The sequence below is a fragment of the Oncorhynchus keta genome, chromosome 9, assembly GCF_023373465.1.
Source record: "Oncorhynchus keta strain PuntledgeMale-10-30-2019 chromosome 9, Oket_V2, whole genome shotgun sequence".
Taxonomy (NCBI): Eukaryota; Metazoa; Chordata; class Actinopteri; order Salmoniformes; family Salmonidae; genus Oncorhynchus; species Oncorhynchus keta.
Genome location: NC_068429.1, coordinates 40729753 through 40753913, shown reverse-complemented (window position 1 = coordinate 40753913; position 24161 = coordinate 40729753). Strand labels below are relative to the sequence as shown.

Sequence of the window (24161 nt, the reverse complement as noted above, 5' to 3'; positions counted from 1 at the left end):
TGTCTGTTCTAGATAACACATTTCTATCTAAGCACTCTATAAACATGGCACCCTTGTGAATAAGCCCCAGGTGAGGCTATCCACATCGCCTAGTGTTGGTTACCATGGTTACCCCTCTCCCCATAGCAACAGGGAGCCTTAGCTCAGACTTATCCAGAGAACCTTTATGATGATGTTGTTGTTGTTGCCCACTGTCTACATTCACGTTTGTTATTTGAGGTCGTGCTGTCATCAGCCCCCAGGGTCAGTCAGATGTGTGTATCTGAGCGTTGGTGCAGCTGTGTGTGTTTTGGCCTGGCTGTAAGGATGTAACGAATCCCCACAGGTTCAAATGTTTAAGATGAGTGCATCGGTCTGTGGGAGCCCAAAACCGATACACATTTAGCGTTCGTTGGTCAGAAAATCGACCAACGTGTGTGTGTGTGGCCTGTAGGAAGTTACTGATACTCTTGTCTGTTCCAGAAATAGCGCAGTGAAACATGATCAGGGACGTATTGCAGTGAACTAGAATCTGAAGTCAATTGTCTACTGTTTGCTGATGATCTGGTGCTTCTGTCCCCAACCAAGGAGGGCCTACAGCAGCACCTACAGTTGAAGTTGGAAGTTTACATACACCTTAGCCAGATAAATTTAAACTCAGTTTTTCACAATTCCTGACATTTAATCCTAGTAAAAAATTCCCTGTCTTAGGTCAGTTAGGATCAGCACTTTATTTTAAGAATGTGAAATGTCAGAATAATAGTAGAGTGATTTATTTCAGCTTTTATTTCTTTCATCACATTCCCAGTGGGTCAGAAGTTTACATACACGCAATTAGTATTTGGTAGCATTGCCTTTAAATTGTTTAACTTGGGTCAAACGTTTGGGGTAGCCTTCCACAAGCTTCCCACAATAAGTTGGGTGAATTTTGGCCCATTCCTCCTGACAGAGCTGGTGTCACTGAATCAGGTTTGTAGGCCTCCTTGCTCGCACATGCCTTTTCAGGTCTGCCCACAAATGTTCTATAGGATTGAGGTCAGGGTTTTGTGATGGTCACTCCAATGCCTTGACTTTGTTGTCCTTAAGTCGTTTTGCCATAACTTTGCAAGTATGCTTGGGGTCATTGTCCATTTGGAAGACCCATTTGCGACCAAGCTTTAACTTACTGATGTCTTGAGATGTTACTTCAATATATCCACATAAGTTCCATCCTCATGATGCCATCTATTTTGTGAAGTGCACCAGTCCCTCCTGCGGCAAAGCCCCCCCACAACATGATGCTGCCACCCCGGTGCTTCACGGTTGGGATGGTGTTCTTCGGCTTGCAAGCCTCCCCCTTTTTCCTCCAAACATAACGATGGTCATTATGGCCAAACAGTTCTATTTTTGTTTCATCAGACCAGAGGACATTTCTCCAAAAAGTACGATCTTTGTCCCCATGTGCAGTTGCAAACCGTAGTCTGGCTTTTTATGGCTGTTTTGGAGTAGTGGCTTCTTCCTTGAAGAGTGGCCTTTCAGGTTATGTCGATATAGGACTCGTTTTACTGTGGATATAGATATTTTTGTACCCGTTTCCTCCAGCCTCTTCAAAAGGTACTTTTGCTGTTGTTCTGTGATTGATTTGCACTTTTCGCACCAAAGTACGTTAATCTCTAGCAGACAGAACGCGTCTCCTTCCTGAGCGATGTGACGGCTGCATGGTGTTTATGCTTGGGTACTATTGTTTGTACAGATGAACGTAATACTTTCAGGCATTTGGAAATTGCTCCCAAGGATGAACCAGACTTGTGGAGGTCTACAATTATTTTTCTGAGGTCTTGGCTGATTTCTTTTGATTTTCTCATGATGTCAAGCAAAGAGGCACTGAGATTGAATGTAGGCCTTGAAATACATCCACAGGTACACCTCCAATTGACTCAAATGATGTCAATTTGCCTATCAGAAGCTTCTGAAGGCATGACATCATTTTCTGTAATTTTCCAAGCTGTTTCAAGGCACAGTCAACTTAGTGTATGTAAACTTCTGACCCACTGGAAATGTGATACAGTGAATTATAAGTGAAATAATCTGTCTGTAAACAATTGTTGGAAAATTAATTGTGTCATGCACGAAGTAGATGTCCTAACCGACTTGCCAAAACTATAGTTTGTTAACAAGAAATTTGTGGAGTGATTGAAAAATGAGTTTTAATGACTCCAACATAAGTGGATGTAAACTTCTGACTTCAACTGTAGATCTTCTGCACAGATTCTGCCAGACCTGGGTCCTGAGAGTAAATCTCAGGAAAACAGAAAAAATGGTGTTCCAAAGAAGGTCCAGTAGCCAGGACCACAAGTACAATATCCATCTAGACACCGTTTCCCTAGAGCACACAAAAAAACGATACATACCTTGACCTAAACATCAGCACCTCAGATAACTTCCACAAAGCTGTGAACGATCTGAGAGACAATGCAAGAAGGGCTTTCTATGCCATCAAAAGGAACATAAAATTTGACATACCAATTACAATCTGGCTAAAAATACTTGAATCAGTTATAGCTCACCAACCAAGAATTCACAAAATGGGACAAAAAACAAATTGAGACTGCTAAAATATCTTCCACGTACAATGTAATACACCAAACAAGAATGAACAAAAAAACAGAGCAAACTAGAATGCTATTTGGCCCTAAACAGAGACCGAATACCTGACCCAAACTTAAGGAAAGCTTTGACTATGTACAGACAGTGAGCATAGACTTGCTACTTTCAAATTTTTATTTTATTTAACTAGGCAAGTCAGTTAAGAACAAATTCTTATTTTCAATGATGGCCTAGGAACAGTGTGTTAACTTCCTGTTCAGGGGCAGAAGCACAGATCTGTACCTTGTCAGCGCGGGGGTTTGAACTTGCAACCTTCCGGTTAGTAGTCCAACGCTCTAACCACTAGGCTACCCTGCCGCCCCAAAAAAGAAAGCAGACCTGGCTCTCAAGAGAAGACAGGCTATGTGCACACTGCCCACAAAATGGGATGGAAACTGAGCTGCACTTCCTGCACAGCCTTACAGCCCATGTCCTCATTTTTGAGCCCATGTCCTCATTTTTTAAAATCAGACCTGGATTAACCTCTGTCGGATGATTTCAGAAAGTTGGATTAACCTCTGTCGGATGATTTCAGAAAGTTGGATTAACCTCTGTCGGATGATTTCAGAAAGTTGGATTAACCTCTGTCGGATGATTTCAGAAAGTTGGATTAACCTCTGTCGGATGATTTCAGAAAGTTGGATTAACCTCTGTCGGATGATTTCAGAAAGTTGGATTAACCTCTGTCGGATGATTTCAGAAAGTTGGATTAACCTCTGTCGGATGATTTCAGAAAGTTGGATTAACCTCTGTCGGATGATTTCAGAAAGTTGGATTAACCTCTGTCGGATGATTTCAGAAAGTTGGATTAACCTCTGTCGGATGATTTCAGAAAGTTGGATTAACTTCTGTCGGATGATTTCAGAAAGTTGCTTTTTTCATCCAAGTTGGATGTGATCACACCGTCATGCATTTTCTCTTCTTTCAAACGGCCAAACAGTTATTCTAAAGACAGCGATTTGTAGTTTGTTAGAATCTTATGCGTATAAACCCATAATTTATTAGCTTAATAGGGGCCTTAAATATTTACCTAAAAAATTGCAGTGTGCATTCCCCCAGGGTCTCAAAGGCTTCAGACAGTCCTGTCTCCATCTCAGGAGTGTACTGTACTCTAGAAATACATTTAAGGACTAACGAACAAAGTCGTGTTTGATCTCCTCTGTGTTGCAGCGACCCTCCAGAAGAAGAGTGAGTGTCCGGCCGCCCTCGTCAGTGGGAACGGGAGGAACGGATGGACATCCACTTCTATAGACGGAGTCAGCCTCTCAGAGGGAAACCTACTGCTGCAGGTATAGCGGTGTGTGTGTGTGTGTGTGTCAGGGATTCCGTGTGTGTGTTTCTCATGTATCCTCTCACTCTCTGCGTAGGCCCTGAATGGTTTTGTCCTGGTGGTGACCACTGCTGGCTCCATCTTCTACGCCTCTCCAACCATCCAGGACTACCTGGGCTTCCACCAGGTACAGCGCCTTCGGGAAAATACCCCTTGACTCTTTCCACATTTTGTTACGTTACAGCCTTATTCTAAAATGGATACAACAAATAAAAATGCTCAGCAATCTGCACACAATACCCCATAATGACAAAGCGGAAACATGTTTTTTTATTTCAAAATAAAAACTGAAATATCACATTAACACGTATTCAGATCTTTTGACATGAGACTCAAAATTGAGCTCAGGTGCATCCTGTTTCCATGCATCCTGTTGAGATGGGTATACAACTTAATTGGAGTCCACCTGTGTTAAATTCCATTGATTGGACATTTTATTTTTATTTCACCTTTATTTAACCAGGTAGGCAAGTTGAGAACATGTTCTCATTTACAATTGCGACCTGGCCAAGATAAAGCAAAGCAGCTCGACAGATACAACGACACAGAGTTCCACATGGAGTAAAACAAACATACAGTCAATAATATAGTATAAACAAGTCTATATACGATGTGAGCAAATGAGGTGAGATAAGGGAGGTAAAGGCAAAAAAAGGCCATGGTGGCAAAGTAAATACAATTTGGCAAGTCAAACACTGGAATGGTAGATTTGCAATGGAAGAATGTGCAAAGTAGAAATAAAAATAATGGGATGCAAAGGAGCAAAATAAATAAATAAATTAAATACAGTAGGGAAAAAGGTAGTTGTTTGGGATAAATTATAGGTGGGCTATGTACAGGTGCAGTAATCTGTGAGCTGCTCTGACAGTTGGTGCTTAAAGCTAGTGAGGGAGATAAGTGTTTCCAGTTTCAGAGATTTTTGTAGTTCGTTCCAGTCATTGGCAGCAGAGAACTGGAAGGAGAGGCGGCCAAAGAAAGAATTGGTTTTGGGGGTGACTAGAGAGATATACCTGCTGGAGCGTGTGCTACAGGTGGGAGATGCTATGGTGACCCGCGAGCAGAGATAAGGGGGGACTTTACCTAGCAGGGTCTTGTAGATGACATGGAGCCAGTGGGTTTGGCGACGAGTATGAAGCGAGGGCCAGCCAACGAGAGCGTACAGGTCGCAATGGTGGGTAGTATATGGGGCTTTGGTGAGAAAACGGATTGCACTGTGATAGACTGCATCCAATTTGTTGAGTAGGGTATTGGAGGCTATTTTGTAAATGACATCGCCAAAGTCGAGGATTGGTAGGATGGTCAGTTTTACAAGGGTATGTTTGGCAGCATGAGTGAAGGATGCTTTGTTGCGAAATAGGAAGCCAATTACAGATTTAACTTTGGATTGGAGATGTTTGATATGGGTCTGGAAGGAGAGTTTACAGTCTAACCAGACACCTAAGTTTTGTAGTTGTCAGACCCGTCCAGAGTAGTGATGTTGGACAGGCGGGCAGGTGCAGGTAGCGATCGGTTGAAGAGCATGCATTTAGTTTTACTTGTATTTAAGAGCAATTGGAGGCCATGGAAGGAGAGTTGTATGGCATTGAAGCTTGCCTGGAGGGTTGTTAACACAGTGTCCAAAGAAGGGCCGGAAGTATACAGAATGGTGTCGTCTGCGTAGAGGTGGATCAGAGACTCACCAGCAGCTAGAGCGACCTCATTGATGTATACAGAGAAGAGAGTCGGTCCAAGAATTGAACCCTGTGGCACCCCCATAGAGACTGTCAGAGGTCCGGACAGCAGACCCTCCGATTTGACGGTGCAGCCAGCGGGTTTCTCCACGCATCGCGCCGACAGAAACAAACATCTTTCTGGTAAGAAGAGGGGCGGGGGCGTATGCCTTATGGCTAACGAGACGTGGTGTGATCACAGAAACATACAGGAACTCAAATCCTTCTGTTCACCTGATTTAGGAGAATTCCTCACAATCAAATGTCGACCCCATTATCTACCAAGAGAATTCTCTTTGATTATAATCACAGCCGTATATATTCCCCCCCCAAGCAGACACATCGATGGCTCTGAACGAACTTTATTTGACTCTTTGCAAACTGGAATCCATGCATTCATTGTAGCTGGGGATTTTAACAAGGCTAATCTGAAAACAAGACTCCCTAAATTGTATCAGCATATCGATTGCGCAACCAGGGCTGGAAAAACCTTGGATCATTGTTATTCTAACTTCCGCGACGCATATAAGGCCCTGCCCTGCCCTCCTTTCGGAAAAGCTGACCACGACTCTAGTTTGCTGATCCCTGCCTACAGACAGAAACTAAAACAAGAAGCTCCCACGCTGAGGTCTGTCCAACGCTGGTCCGGCCAAGCTGATTCCACACTCCAAGACTGCTTCATCACGTGGACTGGGATATGTTTCGTATTGCGTCAGATAACAACATTGACGAATACGCTGATTCGGTGTGTGAGTTCATTAGAACGTGCGTTGAATATGTCGTTCCCATAGCAACGATTAAAACATTCCCTAACCAGAAACCGTGGATTGATGGCAGCATTCGCGTGAAACTGAAAGTGCGAACCACTGCTTTTAATCAGGGCAAGGTGACTGGTAACATGACCGAATACAAACAGTGCAGCTATTCCCTCCGCAAGGCTATCAAACAAGCTAAGCGTCAGTATAGAGACAAAGTAGAATCTCAATTCAACGGCTCAGACACAAGAGGTATGTGGCAGGGTCTACAGTCAATCACGGACTACAAGAAGAAAACCAGCCCAGTCACGGACCAGGATGTCTTGCTCCCAGGCAGACTAAATAACTTTTTTTGCCCGCTTTGAGGACAATACAGTGCCACTGACACGGCCTGCAACGAAAACATGCGGACTCTCCTTCACTGCAGCCGAGGTGAGTAAAACATTTAAACGTGTTAACCCTCGCAAGGCTGCAGGCCCAGACGGCATCCCCAGCCGCGCCCTCAGAGCATGCGCAGACCAGCTGGCCGGTGTGTTTACAGACATATTCAATCAATACCTATACCAGTCTGCTGTTCCCACATGCTTCAAGAGGGCCACCATTGTTCCTGTTCCCAAGAAAGCTAAGGTAACTGAGCTAAACGACTACCGCCCCGTAGCACTCACTTCCGTCATCATGAAGTGCTTTGAGAGACTAGTCAAGGACCATATCACCTCCACCCTACCTGACACCCTAGACCCACTCCAATTTGCTTACCGCCCAAATAGGTCCATAGACGATGCAATCTCAACCACACTGCACACTGCCCTAACCCATCTGGACAAGAGGAATACCTATGTGAGAATGCTGTTCATCGACTACAGCTCGGCATTCAACACCATAGTACCCTCCAAGCTCGTCATCAAGCTCGAGACCCTGGGTCTCGACCCCGCCCTGTGCAACTGGGTACTGTACTTCCTGACGGGCCACCCCCAGGTGGTGAGGGTAGGCAACAACATCTCCACCCCGCTGATCCTCAACACTGGGGCCCCACAAGGGTGCGTTCTGAGCCCTCTCCTGTATTCCCTGTTCACCCACGACTGCGTGGCCACGCACGCCTCCAACTCAATCATCAAGTTTGCAGACGACACAACAGTGGTAGGCTTGATTACCAACAACGACGAGACGGCCTACAGGGAGGAGGTGAGGGCCCTCGGAGTGTGGTGTCAGGAAAATAACCTCACACTCAACGTCAACAAAACTAAGGAGATGATTGTGGACTTCAGGAAACAGCAGAGGGAACACCCCCCTATCCACATCGATGGAACAGTAGTGGAGAGGGTAGTAAGTTTTAAGTTCCTCGGCATACACATCACAGACAAACTGAATTGGTCCACTCACACAGACAGCATTGTGAAGAAGGCGCAGCAGCGCCTCTTCAACCTCAGGAGGCTGAAGAAATTCGTCTTGTCACCAAAAGCACACAAACTTCTACAGATGCACAATCGAGAGCATCCTAGCGGGCTGTATCACCGCCTGGTACGGCAACTGCTCCGCCCACAACCGCAAGGCTCTCCAGAGGGTCGTGAGGTCTGCACAACGCATCACCGGGGGCAAACTACCTGCCCTCCAGGACACCTACACCACCAGATGTTATAGGAAGGGCATAAAGATCATCAAGACAACAACCACCCGAGCCACTGCCTGTTCACCCCGCTATCATCCAGAAGGCGAGGTCAGTACAGGTGCATCAAAGCTGGGACCGAGAGACTGAAAAGCAGCTTCTATCTCAAGGCCATCAGATTGTTAAACAGCCACCACTAACATTGAGTGGCTGCTGCCAACACACTGACTCAACTCCAGCCACTTTAATAATGGGAATTGATGGGAAATTATGTAAAATATATCACTAGCCACTTTAAACAATGCTACCTAATATGTTTACATACCCTACATTATTCATCTCATATGTATACGTATATACTGTACTCTATATCATCCTTATGTAATACATGTATCACTAGCCACTTCAACTATGCCACTTTGTTTACATACTCATCTCATATGTATATACTGTACTCGATACCATCTACTGTATCTTGCCTATGCTGCTCTGTACCATCACTCATTCATATACCTTTATGTACATGTTCTTTATCCCCTTACACTGTGTATAAGACAGTAGTTTTGGAATTGTTAGATTACTTGTTGGTTATTACTGCATTGTCGGAACTAGAAGCACAAGCATTTCGCTACACTCGCATTAACATCTGCTAACCATGTGTATGTGACAAATAAAATTTGATTGATTTGAGGTAGGTAAATATACACACAGAAATTAAAGCAAATGATAACCAGGTGTGAATGAACCAAAGACGAAACAAACGGAAAAGAAAACATGGATCGGTGATGGCTGGTACGCCGACCCCCGAGCGCCGCCCGAACAGGGAGAGGAACCACCGACGGTGGAAGTGGTGACAAAGAGGTACATACATGACAGCCAGCTTGGAGTTTGCCAAAAGGCACCTAAAGGACTCAGACCATGAGAAACAAGATTCTCTCGTCTGATGAAAACAAGATTGTACTTTTTGGCCTGAATGCCAAGCGCCACGTCTGGAGGAAACCTGGCACCATCCCTACGGTAAAGCATGGGGGTGGCAGCATCATGCTGTGGGGGTGTTTTTCAGCGGCAGGGACTGAGAGACTAGTCAGGATCAAGGCAAAGATGAACGGAGCAAAGTGCAGAGAGATCCTTGATGAAAATCTGCTCCAGAGCTCTCAGGACCTCAGACTGAGGCAAAGGTTCACCTTCCAACAGGACAACGACCCTAAGCACACAGCCAAGACAACACAAGAGTGGACAAGTCTCTTTGGGATAACTCTTTGAATGTCCTTAAGTGGTCCAGCCAGACCTGAACCCGATCGAACATCTCTGGAGAGACCTGAAAATAGCTGTGCTGCGACGCTCCCCATCCAACCTGACAGAGCTTGAGAGGATCTGCAGAGAAGAATGGGAGAAACTCCCCAAATACAGGTGTGCCAAGCTTGTAGCGTCAAACCCAAGAGGACATGAGGCTGTAATCGCTGCCAAAGGTGCTTAAAAAAGTACTGAGTAAAGGGACTGAATACTTAAATGAGCAAACATGTCATAAAAACTCCTTTTGCTTCTTCATTATGGGGTATTGTGTGTAGATTGATAAGGGAAAACAACGATGTAATCCATTTTAGAATAAGGCTGTAACGTAACACAATGTGGGAGAAGTCAAGGCATCTGAATACTTTCCGAAGGCACTGATCATAACTTATTGATTTATGGAATCGTTCGATGTAGAATTATGGACCTCTTGGGCACTATGTTTATGACAGTTGTAGCATTCAGCATGTTAACTCTGGGTTCATTTCTGGATGAATATAATGCTGCCCAGTCTGATGTGGTGCACCAGAGTGTGTACGACCTGATCCACATAGATGACAGAGCCATGTTCCGGTGTCAGCTTCACGTCGCTCTCAACCCCAACCAGAACGACTCAGAGGCCGCACCAGACGGTGTGTACAGTACATGGACCACAGCACTCTGAAAATGTTTCTTTTAGTGGTTGGTCAGCTATTGATAGTACAGTCCCAAGTATCTCAAACAGGTGTCTAATTGGAATGTCAACTGTCTTCTGCAGCCAGGCAATCTTGCAGCAGGCCTCATGGTGAGTCTATGAGCTACCTGCCCCAGCACATCCCTCCAGACAACAGCTTCTTCCTAGAGAGAAGCTTCTGCTGTCGCTTCCGCTGTCTGCTAGACAACACCTCCGGCTTCCTGGTAGGGCCACATACAGATATGATAAATACATATACGGTTGAAGTCGGACGTTTACATACACTTAGGTTGGAGTCATTCAAACTTGTTTTCCAATCACTCCACAAGTTTCTTGTTTAACAAACTATAGTTTTTCCAAGTCGGTTAGGACATCTACTTTGTGCATGACACAAGTCATTTTTCCAATAATTGTTTACAGACAGAGTATTTTACTTATTCACTGTATCACAATTCCAGTGGGTCAGAAGTTTACATACACTAAGTTGACTGCCTTTAAACAGGTTGGAAAATTCCAGAAAATTATGTAATGGCTTTAGAAGCTTCTCATAGGCTAATTGACATCATTTGAGTCAATTGGAGGTGTACCTGTGGATGTATTTCATGGCCTACCTTCAAACTCAGTGCCTCTTTGCTTGACATCATGGGAAAATCAAAAGGAATCAGCCAAGACCCCAGAAAAATAATTGTAGACCTCCACAAGTCTGGTTCATCCTTGGGAGCAATTTCCAAATGCTCGAAGGTACCACGTTCATCTGTACAAACAATAGTATGCAAGTATAAACACAGCCATCATACCACTCAGGAAGGAGACGCGTTCTGTCTCCTAGAGATGAGCGTACATTGGTGTGAAAAGTGCAAATCAATCCCAGAACAACAGCAAAGGACCTTGTGAAGATGCTGGAGGAAACAGGTTCAGAAATATCTATATCCACAGTAAAACAAATCTCATATCGACATATCTTGAAAGGCCGCTCAACAAGGAAGAAGCCACCGCTACAAAACCGCCATAAAAAAGCCAGACTACGGTTTGCAACTGCATATGGGGTCAAAGATCATACTTTTTGGAGAAATGTCATCTGGTCTGATGGAACAAAAATAGAACTGTTTGACCATAATGACCATCGTTATGTTTGGAGGAAAAAGGGGAGGCTTGCAAGCCGAAGAATACCATCCCAACTGTGAAGCACAGGGGTGGCAGCATCATGTTGTGGAGGTGCTTTGCTGCAAGAGGGACTGGTGCCCTTCATAGAATAGATGGCATCATGAGGAATCAAAATTATATGGATAGATTGAAGCAACATCTCAATCACATCAGTCAGGAAGTTAAAGCTTGGTCGCAAATGGGTCTTCCCATTTGAATAAATAAAAGGTGAAATAGAATGATTTATCTACTATTATTCTGACATTTCACGTTCTTAAAATAGTGGTGATCCTAACTGACCTAAGAAAGGGAATTCTTACTAGGATTAAATGTCAGGAATTGTGCGTTTAAATGTATTTGGCTAAGGTGTATGTAAACTTCTGACTTCAACTGTATCAAATGTGATCCATAGGTTAACCATAATCCATTCATGATATGGAGAGCACTCGCCTAAAAATACATGTGAATGAATCACTGTATGCAACACGAGCTCTCTCTCTCCTCTAGGCGTTGAAGTTCCAGGGGCGTCTGAAGTATGTGTGTGGTCAGGGGAGGCTGGCGGATGACGGGGCCACGACCCCCGCTCAGCTGGCCCTCCTTGCCATCGCTGCGCCCCTGCAGCCCCCGGCTGTCATGGAGATCAGGACCAAGACTCTCCTCTTCCAGACCAAACACAGACTGGACTTCGCCCCCATGGGTATAGACACCAGGTACTGGAGTAACCCCCAAACCCTGTAGTGTGTTAACCCTTACCCTAACCCTATGGGTATAGACACCAGGTACTGTACTGAAAGAAGGGGAAGCAATGTGTGCAATCTCCCATCACATCTCACAGCATCACTTACAACATTGTACCCTCCCTGGGACTAACAGAGGGAACTTGAGAGGACAATGTTGGTTTTCTTCTAATAATATGTGCTACAGCATCGGACCTTCATAAATTGACCTGTGTGTGTGTGTCTCGGCACATCTGTGTGTGTGTATGTGTGTGTGTGTGTGTGTGTGTGCCATGTGTCTCTTCTATCCCCTCCAGAGGTAAAGTGGTGCTGGGTTACTCTGAAACAGAGTTGGTCACTAGAGGCTCAGGTTACCAGTTCATCCATGCTGCTGACATGATGTACTGCGCAGACAACCACCTCAAAAGTGAGTTCGATTGTAGTTACTCATTACACACACGCATATGAGTAAACATTTTCTGAAGCTTACATCTGGTGTTTTGCAAGCCAACATTCATTATGATGCAGAGTCTGACTCCTTTCTCTCACCTCCCCTCTACATCTCTCTCTCTCCTCCCCTCTACATCTCTCTCACCTCCCCTGTACATCTCTCTCACCTCCCCTCTACATCTCTCTCTCTCCTCCCCTCTACATCTCTCTCTCTCCTCCCCTCTACATCTCTCTCTCTCCTCCCCTCTACATCTCTCTCACCTCCCCTGTACATCTCTCTCACCTCCCCTCTACATCTCTCTCTCCCCTCCCCTCTACATCTCTCTCTCACCTCCCCTCTACATCTCTCTCACCTCCCCTCTACATCTCTCTCTCTCACCTCCCCTCTACATCTCTCTCTCTCCTCCCCTCTACATCTCTCTCTCTCCCCCCTCTACATCTCTCTCTCCTCCCCTCTACATCTCTCTCTCCTCCCCTCTACATCTCTCTCACCTCCCCTCTACATCTCTCTCACCTCCCCTCTACATCTCTCTCACCTCCCCTCTACATCTCTCTCACCTCCCCTCTACATCTCTCTCACCTCCCCTCTACATCTCTCTCACCTCCCCTCTACATCTCTCCTCCCCTCTACATCTCTCCTCCCCTCTACATCTCTCTCCCCTCTACATCTCTCTCCCCTCCCCTCTATATCTCTCTCCCCTCCCCTCTATATCTCTCTCTCCTCCCCTCTATATCTCCCTCTCCTCCTCGCTATATCTCTCTCCTCCCCTCTATATCTCTCTCCTCCCCCTCGCTATATCTCTCTCCACCTCCTCGCTATATCTCTCTCTCGTCCTCGCTATATCTCTCTCTCCTGCCCTCTATATCGCTCTCCTTCCCTCTATATCTCTCTCTCCTCCTCGCTATATATCTCTCTCACCTCCCCTCTATATCTCTCTCCTCCCCTCTATATCTCTCTCCTCCCCTCTATATCTCTCTCTCTCCTCCTCGCTATATCTCTCTCCTCCCCTCTATATCTCTCTCTCCTCCCCGCTATATATATATCTCTCCTCCTCGCTATATCTCTCTCTCCTCCCCTCTATATCTCTCTCCTCCCCTCTATATCTCTCTCTCTCCACCTCGCTATATCTCTCTCCTCCCCTCTATATCTCTCTCTCCTCCTCGCTATATCTCTCTCTCCTCCCCTCTATATCTCTCTCCTCCTCGCTATATCTCTCTCTCCTCCCCTCTATATCTCTCTCCTCCTCGCTATATCTCTCTCTCCTCCCCTCTATCTCTCTCCTCCCCTCTATATCTCTCTCTCTCCTCCTCGCTATATCTCTCTCCTCCCCTCTATATCTCTCTCTCCTCCTCGCTATATCTCTCTCTCCTCCTCGCTATATCTCGCTATATCTCTCTCTCCTCCTTGCTATATCTCGCTATATCTCTCTCTCCTCCCCGCTATATATATATCTCTCCTCCCCTCTATATCTCTCTCCTCCCCTCTATATATCTCTCTCCTCCCCCTCCTCCTCGCTATATCTCTCTCACCTCCCCTCTATATCTCTCTCCTCCTCCTCGCTATATCTCTCTCCTCCCCTCTATATCTCTCTCCTCCCCTCTATATCTCTCTCTCTCCTCCTCGCTATATCTCTCTCTCCTCCTCGCTATATCTCTCTCTCCTCCTTGCTATATCTCTCTCTCCTCCCCACTATATCTCTCTCTCTCCTCCCCACTATATCTCTCTCTCTCCTCCTCGCTATCTCTCTCTCTCCTCCTCGCTATATCTCTCTCTCCTCCTCGCTATATCTCTCTCTCCTCCCCTCTATATCTCTCTCACCTCCTCGCTATATCTCTCTCACCTCCTCGCTATATCTCTCTCACCTCCTCGCTATATCTCTCTCACCTCCCCTCTATATCTCTCTCACCTCCCCTCTATATCTCTCTCACCTCCTCGCTATATCTCTCTCTCCTCCTCGCTATATCTCTCTCTCCTCCTCGCTATATCTCTCTCTCCTCCTCATCTCTCCCCCTCTCTCTCTCCTCCCCTTTATCTCTCTGTAGTGATAAAAACAGGAGAGACTGGTTTCACCATTTTTAGGCTGCTGACTAAGGCAGGTGTGTGGGTGTGGGTTCAGGCCAACGCCAGGGTCGTCTTCAAGGCAGGGAGACCCGACTTCATCGTCGTTCGACAGAAAGCCCTGACGTGAGCCTACTGTTGACATTTATCTTTACTCAAAATAGTTGTAGCATTCCATGCTATAAGGTATGTTTTAGTGGCCTTTGACCTTTGTCACCCATCTACAGGAACCAGGAGGGCGAGGAGCACCTGCGTCAGCGGAGAATAGAGCTTCCCTTCAACTTTGCCACTGGGGAGGCTCTGCTGTATGAGTCCTGTTCCTCTCTGGATACTGCCGTTATGCCTCCAGGACCACCCATCCCCCCAGGCCTCACTCCCCCAGGCTCTAGCCCTGAGGACAAGCACCTGGACCCTGCCTCTCTACTGGGGTCCCTACTCTGTCAAGACCGCTCTGTTTACACTCAGTCCCAGGACCCTAGCCTGGACCTCCAGGACCTTTCCCCGGACTTAGACCTAGCCTTCCCCCAGGACCAGGACCCAGGCCTGGAGAGAGCCTTCCTGGACAGCCACGCTCTGCTGAGTGTCCCCGGGGAGCTCCAGGGTCCCCATAGGCCCAGATTGGTAGACCCCACAGCCCAAACCATGATGGACTCTCTGGGGGAGATCCTGGGGAAGATGGGGGCGGAGGGCCTGGAGGGGCTGAGGTTGAAGGAGACAGAGCTGAGGGAGTGGGAGAGCACCCTCTTCAGGATCAACATGGAACAGCAGGATGTGACGGGGAAGCTGGATGATATCTTAGCCAATGATGTGTTCTCGTACGTGGAGGAGGCTCTGATGAGGGAGAATGATGGTGGATGTGTGATAGGCAGCTTGAGACAGGCCACTGAGCCAATAAACAGACTCCCTGCTCACAACACTGCCAATCCGAACACACTGGGCATGTTCCCTCACTCCCTGAGTTCCTTATTGCCAGGCAACAAGGGCTTCAATGGCGGGAACGGCTCACACAGTGAGAACCGATGGCAGATGGGTGGTCCACACATGACCTCTAAACTCAACAGCTATGAAGAGCAGAGGCTGCTGAATAATGGAGTTGTTAGTGGCGTGGCGCACGGGGTGGGGTGTAGTCCTGGGATTGTTGGAGAGCCACACAGCGTTGTAAACACAAACATACTACCCAAGGCTGCTCACACGTTTGCAGGGCAACGGACTCAAGGAAGTGGCGTCTATCTCCATGGCAACCGAACGGTCCCACAACCATCCCATATTAACAACCAACCGGAGTCCTGGATACCCTCCATCCAAAATATTATCCTTAATACCCACAGCCCTGTTCCTCTCCCAAACTTCTACAATATTCTCCCTGAGGCCTTTGACCAAACCATGCAGCCCAGCCTGGAGTTATACCACTCTGGGACTGGAGATGCAAAAAGGCAGTTCTCAGGGCAGCCCTGTCCGGGTCCTTCATATCAGGACCCAAGGCAGCCTTGGCAACAGCCACGGCAAAGTACACAATGGCAACCTTGGCAGATACCACAGTGTTTTCCAGCAAAGCCAGTAAATGGACTCAGTCACACACACCCCAAACACACCACACACATACCGTCCAATAACGCATCCAGAACTCAAACACTCACACCCTCCGGCAACTGTATGTTTGAAAAAAAGCCTTCAAATATCAGTGGCCTTACACCTGCCCAAAACAGGTCACACGGACCCATACCTGCCCCAACTCAGTCCAATGGACCCAGACCCACTCCCATTCTTTCCAATGACTGTAGAATCAGCTTCTCTACCCAAGCCCCCAAATTCTTTGTGCCTTACCCTGAAGCATCTCTAATCCCAAAACCTTCTTACCCCCAAACCTCCATTCCTAACCCAACCTACCCCACAGCCACCATCCCTAACCCCATCCCTGCCCTATCCAAAGGGGCTCAGCCAGGGGAGGGCATGGCAGCTCCCCCTGCCTGGTCTGGGGCTCCATACCTGGGCATGAAGCATCTCCCAGGCCCCTTTCCCAGACGCCAGCTGGTTCCCCAGAGCTCCAGGGGGGATGGCAGCTGTAATAATCCCAGTGAAGGGAGCTTGACGCTGGGTGAGAGGGGATTGGAAGGCAGCCTTTTTTCTGGATGTCCGATGCCAGGATTTCCTCCTGAGAACGGATCTGTACAGTCATCTTTATTCTACACAGGTGAGAGTGCTTACAATCCATTTTACTACTGTTTTAGCAAGGTTCTGGGGGGGCCTCCCATTCTCACAAGACTTGTAGGTACTGGAATGTGACTTACAATGACCCTCCAATGTGATGTGTCTTCATCTGTCCCTCCATAGGTCCCTAGCAGTTCCAAACTGTGATGCGGATCCTTTTCTCTTCACTGGCCTGGCTAACAGAACCACCAACATCTCCTAGACTCTAGAACTTAGAGGAATACAACAAACCATCTCCACCGTGGCACCATCAACATCTCCTGGAGGAATACAACAAACCATCTCCACTGTGGCACCATCAACATCTCCTGGAGGAATACAACAAACCATCTCCACTGTGGCACCACCAACATCTCCTGGAGGAATACAACAAACCATCTCCACCGTGGCACCAGCAACATCTCCTGGAGGAATACAACAAACCATCTCCACTGTGGCACCATCAACATCTCCTGGAGGAATACAACAAACCATCTCCACCGTGGCACCATCAACATCTCCTGGAGGAATACAACAAACCATCTCCACCGTGGCACCATCAACATCTCCTGGAGGAATACAACAAACCATCTCCACTGTGGCACCAGCAACATCTCCTGGAGGAATACAACAAACCATCTCCACTGTGGCACCATCAACATCTCCTGGAGGAATACAACAAACCATCTCCACCGTGGCACCAGCAACATCTCCTGGAGGAATACAACAAACCATCTCCACCGTGGCACCACCAACATCTCCTGGAGGAATACAACCAACCATCTCCACCGTGGCACCAGCAACATCTCCTGGAGGAATACAACAAACCATCTCCACCGTGGCACCACCAACATCTCCTGGAGGAATACAACAAACCATCTCCACCGTGGCACCAGCAACATCTCCTGGAGGAATACAACAAACCATCTCCCTCGTGGCACCATCAACATCTCCTGGAGGAATACAACAAACCATCTCCACCGTGGCACCACCAACATCTCCTGGAGGAATACAACAAACCATCTCCACCGTGGCACCACCAACATCTCCTGGAGGAATACAACAAACCATCTCCACCGTGGCACCACCAACATCTCCTGGAGGAATACAACAAACCCATCTCCACCGTGGCACCAGCAACATCTCCTGGAGGAATACAACAAACCATCTCCACTGTGGCACCACCAACATCTCCTGGAGGAATACAACAAACCATCTCCACGTGGCACCATCAACATCTCCTGGAGGAATACAACAAACCATCTCCACCGTGGCACCACCAACATCTCCTGGAGGAATACAACAAACCATCTCCACCGTGGCACCACCAACATCTCCTGGAGGAATACAACAAACCCATCTCCACCGTGGCACCAGCAACATCTCCTGGAGGAATACAACTGTACAAAAAATCTCACCTCTTTCGGAGACTGGTCCTTGGAGCTGGATAATATGATATTTTGTTTGTTTCCATTTCAAGAAACAAGATGGGCGGTAGTGTTTTTGGAAGTTGCTCAAATGCAGCTGTTTGTGTATGAGTGAATGTCCATGTTGTTATGGTAAGCATAAAAAGGAGTGTACACTATTTTTATGCTTCGTCATGTTTGTTTGTTTTGAACTTGTTTGATGTCGTGCTGTTTTGGTCTTCAGAGATCTTGTATTGACATTATTGTTTCTGTTCAGGCTTTAGCTGTGAACACACACACACACACACACACACACACACACACACACACACACACACACACACACACACACACACACACAAAGGAAGGAAACAGTTAGCCTAGTCTAGCCTGAAGCCTAGTCACCCTTAGATCTCCAGAGTTCCTCTGTGGAGGTGGGAGAACCTTCCAGAAGGACAATCATCTCTGCAGCACTCCACTAGTCAGGCCTTTATGGTAGAGTATCCAGGCAGAAGACACTTGTCAGTAAAAGGCACATGACAGCCCGCTTGGAGTTTGCCAAAAGGTACCTACAAGAACTCAGACCATGAGAAACAAGATTCTCTGGTCTGATGAAACCAAGATTGAACTCTATGGCCTGAATGACAAGCGTCATGTCTAAAGGAAATCTGGCACCATCCCTACGGTGAAGCAGGGTGGTGGCAGCATCATGGTGAGGGGATGTTTTTCAGCGGCAGGGAGAGGAGACTAGTTAGGATCAAGGGAAAGATGAACAGTGCAAATTGCGAAGAGATCCTTGATGAAAACCTGTTCCAGAACACTCAGAACCTCAGACTGGGGTGAAGGTTCACCTTTCAACATGACAACAACACTAAGCACATATCCAAGCCCAGACTTGAACCTGATCGAACATCTCTGGAGAGACCTGAAAATAGCTGTGCGGCGACGCACCCCATCCAACCTGACAGAGTTTGAGAGGATCTGCAGAAAAGAATGGAAGAAACTCCCCAAATACAGGTGTGCCAAGCTTGTAGCGTCAAACCCAAGAAGACTCGAGGCTGTAATCACTGCCAAAGGTGCTTCAACAAAGTACTGAGTAAAGGGTCTGAATACATATGTACAGTAAATGTAATATTTCAATTTTTTGCTTTATCATTATGGGGTATTTGTGTAGATTGGAGGGGAATTTTTCTTAAATCATTTTAGAATAAGGCTGTAACGTCACTGTGGAATTAGTCAAGGGGTCTGAACACTTTCCGAATGCACTGAATATAATAATTTAAATAGAAAAGAACGGATTGATGCGTCAAATGTTGTTTTGTATATCAGTTCATAAACATGATCCCATGGCACTGAGACATCAAAAATCTAGATCCTAAATGGCCTGGCTCCCCCTCCACTCAATATTTTTGTTAAACAGAAAACCCAAACAAATGGCAGCAGATCCACAAGGTCTGCCATGAGAGGTGACTGTATAGTTCCCCTAAGGAAAAGCACCTTTTTAGTAAATCCGCTTTCTCTGTGAGAGCTTCCCTTGTCAGGAATACACTGCCATCAGACACTCATAACTGCACCACATATCACACATGCATGAAGACATGGCTAAAGGTCAATCAGATTTGTGAACATGGTCCCTAGCTGTGTATTGCTGCTTTCCATGTTGTCTGTTGTCTGTAGCTTGTGAGGTGTGGAAACACTTTGTTGCTTTTATGAATTTTGTCTTGCTGCTTTTTGTTCTATGTTGCTCTGTCTGTATGCTACGTCTTGCTTGTCCTATGTTGCTCTGCGTGTGCTTACTGCTCAATGATTGTCTATATTGTAATAGTTTTTAGCCGGCTGGCTAAAACCGGCACTTTTACAGAAACGTTGATTAATGTGAACTGTCCCTGTAAAAATAAACTCAACTCAATTCAATGTTATGAAGAGTGATCAGATAAATTGCAATTAATTGCAAAGTCCCTCTTTGCCATGCAAATGAACTGAATCCCCCAAAAACATTTCCACTGCATTTCAGCCCTGCCACAAAAGGACCAGCTGACGAGGACAAGGCTGGAGATCACTCTGTCATGCTGATTGAGTTCGAACAACAGACTGGAAGCTTCAAAAGGAGAGTGGTGCTTGGAATCATTCTTCTTCCTCTGTCAACCATGATTACCTGCAAGGAAACACGTGCCGTCATCATTGCTTTGCACAAAAAGGGCTTCACAGGCAAGGACATTGCTGCCAGTAAGATTGCACCTAAATCAGGAGAGCGGTTCAATTGTTGTGATGAAGGCTTCAAGGCACCCAAGAAAGTCCAGCAATCACCAGCACCCTCTCCTAAAGTTGATTCAGCTGCGGGATCGGGGCACCACCAGTACAGAGCTTGCTCAGGAATGGCAGCAGACAGGTGTGAGTGCATCTGCACGCACAGTGAGGCAAAGACTTTTGGAGGATGGCCTGGTGTCAAGAAGGGCAGCAAAGAAGCCACTTTTCTCCAGGAAAAACATAAGGGACAGACGGATATTCTGCAAAAGGTACAGGGATTGGACTGCTGAGGACTGGGGTAAAGTCATTTTCTCTGATGAATCCCCTTTCCGATTGTTTGAGGCACCCAGAAAAAAGCTTGTCCGGAGAAGACAAGGTGAGCGCTACCATCAGTCCAGTGTCATGCCAACAGTAAAGCATCCTGAGACCATTCATGTGTGGGGTTGCATCTCAGCGAAGGGAGCGGGCTCACTCACAATTTTGCCTAAGAACACAGCCATGAATAAAGAATGGTACCAACACATCCTCCGAGAGCAACTTCTCCCAACCATCCAGGAACAGTTTGGTGACGAACAATGCCTTTTCCAGCATGATGGAGCACCTTGCCATAAGCCAAAAGTGATAACTAAGTGGCTCGGGGAACAAAACATTGATATTTAGTGTCCATGGTCAGGAAACTCCCCAGACCTTCATCCCTTTGAGAACTTGTGGTCAATCCTCAAGAAGCGGGTGGACAAACAAAAATCCACAAATTCTGACAAAAACTCCCAGCATTGATTATGCAAGAATGGGCTGCCATCAGTCAGGATGTGGGCCAGAAGTTAATTGACAGCATGCCAGGGCGGATTGCAGAGGTCTTGAAAATGAAGGGTCAACACTGCAAATATTGACTCTGCATCAACTTCATGTAATTGTCAGTAAAAGCCTTTGACACTTATGAAATGCTTGTAATTATACTTCAGTATTCCATAGTAATATCTGACAAAAAATATCTAAAGACACTGAAGCAGCAAACTTTGTGGAAATTAATGTTTGTGTGATTCTCAAAACTTTTGGCCACGACTGTACACATACATTATCTTTAAGGTCCCTCAGTCAAGCAGTGAATTTCAAACACAACCACAAAGATCAGGGAGGTTTTCCAATGCCTTGCGAAGAAGGGCACCTATTGGTGGATGGGTTTTAAAAATACTGACATTGAATATCCCTTTGAGCATGGTGAAGTTATTAATTACACTTTGGATAGTGTATCAATACACACAATCACTAAAAAGATACAGGTGTTCTTCCTTACTCAATTGCCAGAGAGAAAGGAAACCGCTCAGGGATTCACTATGAGACCTATGGTGACATTAAAACAGTTATAGAGTTTAACGGCTGTAATAGGAGAAAACTGAAGATGGATCAATAACATTGTAGTTACTCCACAATTACTAACCTAATGAACAGAGTGAAAAGAAGGAAGCTTGTACAAAATAAAAAATATTGCAAAACATGCATTCTGTTTGCAACAAGGCACTAAAGTAATACTGAAAAAATTGTGGTAAAGCAATTCACTTTTTGTCCTGAATACAACACGAAGTGTTATGTTTGTGGCAAATCCAATACAACACATTACTGAGTACTCCATATTTTCCAGCATATTGGTGGCTGCATCATGTTATGGGTATATTTGTAATAGTTAAGGATTAAGGAGTTTTTCAGGATAAAAAAATAAACAGAATAGAGCTAAGCACAGACAAAATCTTAGAGGAAAACCTGGTTCAGTCTGCATTCCACCAGACAGTGGGAGATTAATTCACCTTTCAGCAGGACAATAACTTAAAACACATGGCCAAATCTACACTGGAGTTGCTTACCAAGAAGACAGTGAATGTTCATGAGTTGGCCGAGTTACTGTTTTGACTTAAATCTACAGCAAGACCTGAAATGACTGTCTAGCAATGATTAACAACCAATTTGGCAGAGATTGAAGAATTGTTTGTAATAATAATGGGCAAATGTTGCACAATATAGGTGTGGAAAGCTCTTAGAGACTTACCCAGAAAGACACACAGCTGTAATTGCTGTCAAAGGTGCTTCTACAAAGTGTTAACTCAAGGGTGTCATATATATTACTGTATTTAATTTTCAAGAAATGTGCTATTTCAAAAAATATGTATTCACTTTGTCATTATGGGGTATTGTGTGTGATAAAAAAAAAAAATAAGATTCAGGCTGTAACACAACTAAATGTGGAATAAGTCAAGGAGTATTACTACTCTCTGAAGGCACTGTATGTAAAGTAAAATATCAGGGTAATTTACCCGTAGATGGACAGGTGTTTCCCCTCAACGGTTTCAAGATCCTATCTATTTTACTACATTTTCTATCAAAGTTAATAGTTGCAAGATCGTTAGACGTTTCTAGGATATGTACACCAAGCAAATCATCTTCACCATATGCCCACTGGTGAAACTTCCAGGTCCTCAATTAACCCCTTAATGTTATCGTTGGATCTGAACCCTAACACTTCAATGGCCATAATGAATACGTATGATGATAGAGGGCAACCTTCTTTTACACCTCTTGACAGTTCAACATTTTCAGAGAAGTAACCATTATTTTATATAGTGTTGTTGTACATGACTTTTACCCATCTTATGAGATATTCTCCGAAGTTGATTAAAGTTTGGGGCTGTTTTTCATGGTTTGGGCTAGGCACCTTAGTTCCAGTGAAGGGAAGTCTTAACGCTACAGCATACAATGACATTCTAGACATTTATGTGCTTAAAACTTTGTGGCAACAGTTTGGGGAAGGCCCTTTCCTTTTTCAGCATGACAATGCCTCTGTGCATAAAGCGAGGTCCATACAGAATTGGTTTGTCGAGGTCAGCCTCACTAATGCTCTTGTGGCTGAATGGAAGCAAATCCCAGTAGCGTCTAGTGGAAAGCCTTCCCAGAAGAGCGTAGGCTGTTATTAGCAGCAAAGAGGGGACCAACTCCATATTAATGCCCGTGATTTTGTACTGAGATGTTTGACAAGCAGGTGTCCACATACTTTTGGTCATGTAGTGTGTATTCCTTTTAAGAATCCCGTCTGATCGAGATGAATAATGTCCGGTAGGACCTTTTTAATTCTATGAGCAATACACTTTGCCAATGCTTTGGCGTTGCAACATTCAATGGTGATAGGCCTAAAAATATATATATATATATATATACTGGGTCTTTGTATTGCTTCCTGGCTCCTGCTTCAGTAGGAAAGAGATCAATCTTCTTTTTGTGTGTCTGATAGTAGTGGATCTATCAGTAGTTCATTAAAAATTTGATATATCTAGGCCATGTCACGCCTTGGTCTTAGTATTTTGTGTTTTCTTTCTTTATTTGGTCAAGCCAGGGTGTGACATGGGTTATTGTGGTGTGTTTTTTGTCTTGGGGTTTTGTGGGGTGGCTACGTAGTCTATGGCTGCCTGAGGCGGTTCTCAATCAGAGTCAGGTGATTATCGTTGTCTCTGATTGGGAGCCATATTTAGGCAGCCATATTCTGTGAGTGTTTCGTGGGTGATTGTTCCTGTCTTTGTGTTTGCACCAGATAGGGCTGTTTCGGTTTTCATTATTTCATTTCATTATTTTCGTAGTTTCTGTATGTATAGTTTTCCTTCATTAAAATCTATAATGAATCATCATCACGCTGCATTTTGGTCCGATCCTTGTTCTACCTCTTCGTCAGAGGAGGAGATAGAAGAGAGCCGTTACAGGCCAGGGTTTTTTTTTCCCGTCTGAAAGGAACCAATTGCCAAATGTAGTTTGTCCTGTGTTATAATGCTATCACAATATTTTTGGGGTTTCACAGAGTTTAACATGAATTTTTTGGAGAAGGATATCACAAAACTCATCGTTAAGTGAGTTTGTTTACATTTTTTCATTCAAAATGAGTAAGGATTTCTCCATCGTTTGTAACTATTTTCTGTAGGTTATTTCTGGTTGTGTTTCTATGTTGAAGGTTT

General features: G+C 45.4%; 1 protein-coding gene across 3 annotated transcripts in view; it reads left to right on the top strand.

Annotated features, from left to right (window-relative positions):
- LOC118387829 (uncharacterized) overlaps positions 1 to 23840 on the top strand; it is a 35950-nt gene extending 12110 nt beyond the window's left edge. For 2 of the 3 annotated variants that reach the window (XM_035776587.2, XM_035776586.2), the window contains 9 exons: positions 3775 to 3893; positions 3972 to 4061; positions 9803 to 9923; positions 10049 to 10188; positions 11615 to 11817; positions 12141 to 12250; positions 14317 to 14458; positions 14560 to 16523; positions 16664 to 23840. In XM_035776587.2, the coding sequence (XP_035632480.1) occupies positions 3775 to 3893; positions 3972 to 4061; positions 9803 to 9923; positions 10049 to 10188; positions 11615 to 11817; positions 12141 to 12250; positions 14317 to 14458; positions 14560 to 16523; positions 16664 to 16671 (2897 nt within the window). In that variant the 3' untranslated portion in view covers positions 16672 to 23840. The remainder of the gene's footprint in view (positions 1 to 3774; positions 3894 to 3971; positions 4062 to 9802; positions 9924 to 10048; positions 10189 to 11614; positions 11818 to 12140; positions 12251 to 14316; positions 14459 to 14559; positions 16524 to 16663) is intronic. The other variant, XR_008143328.1, reaches the window with a different exon arrangement.
- Positions 23841 to 24161: the final 321 nt, after the last annotated feature.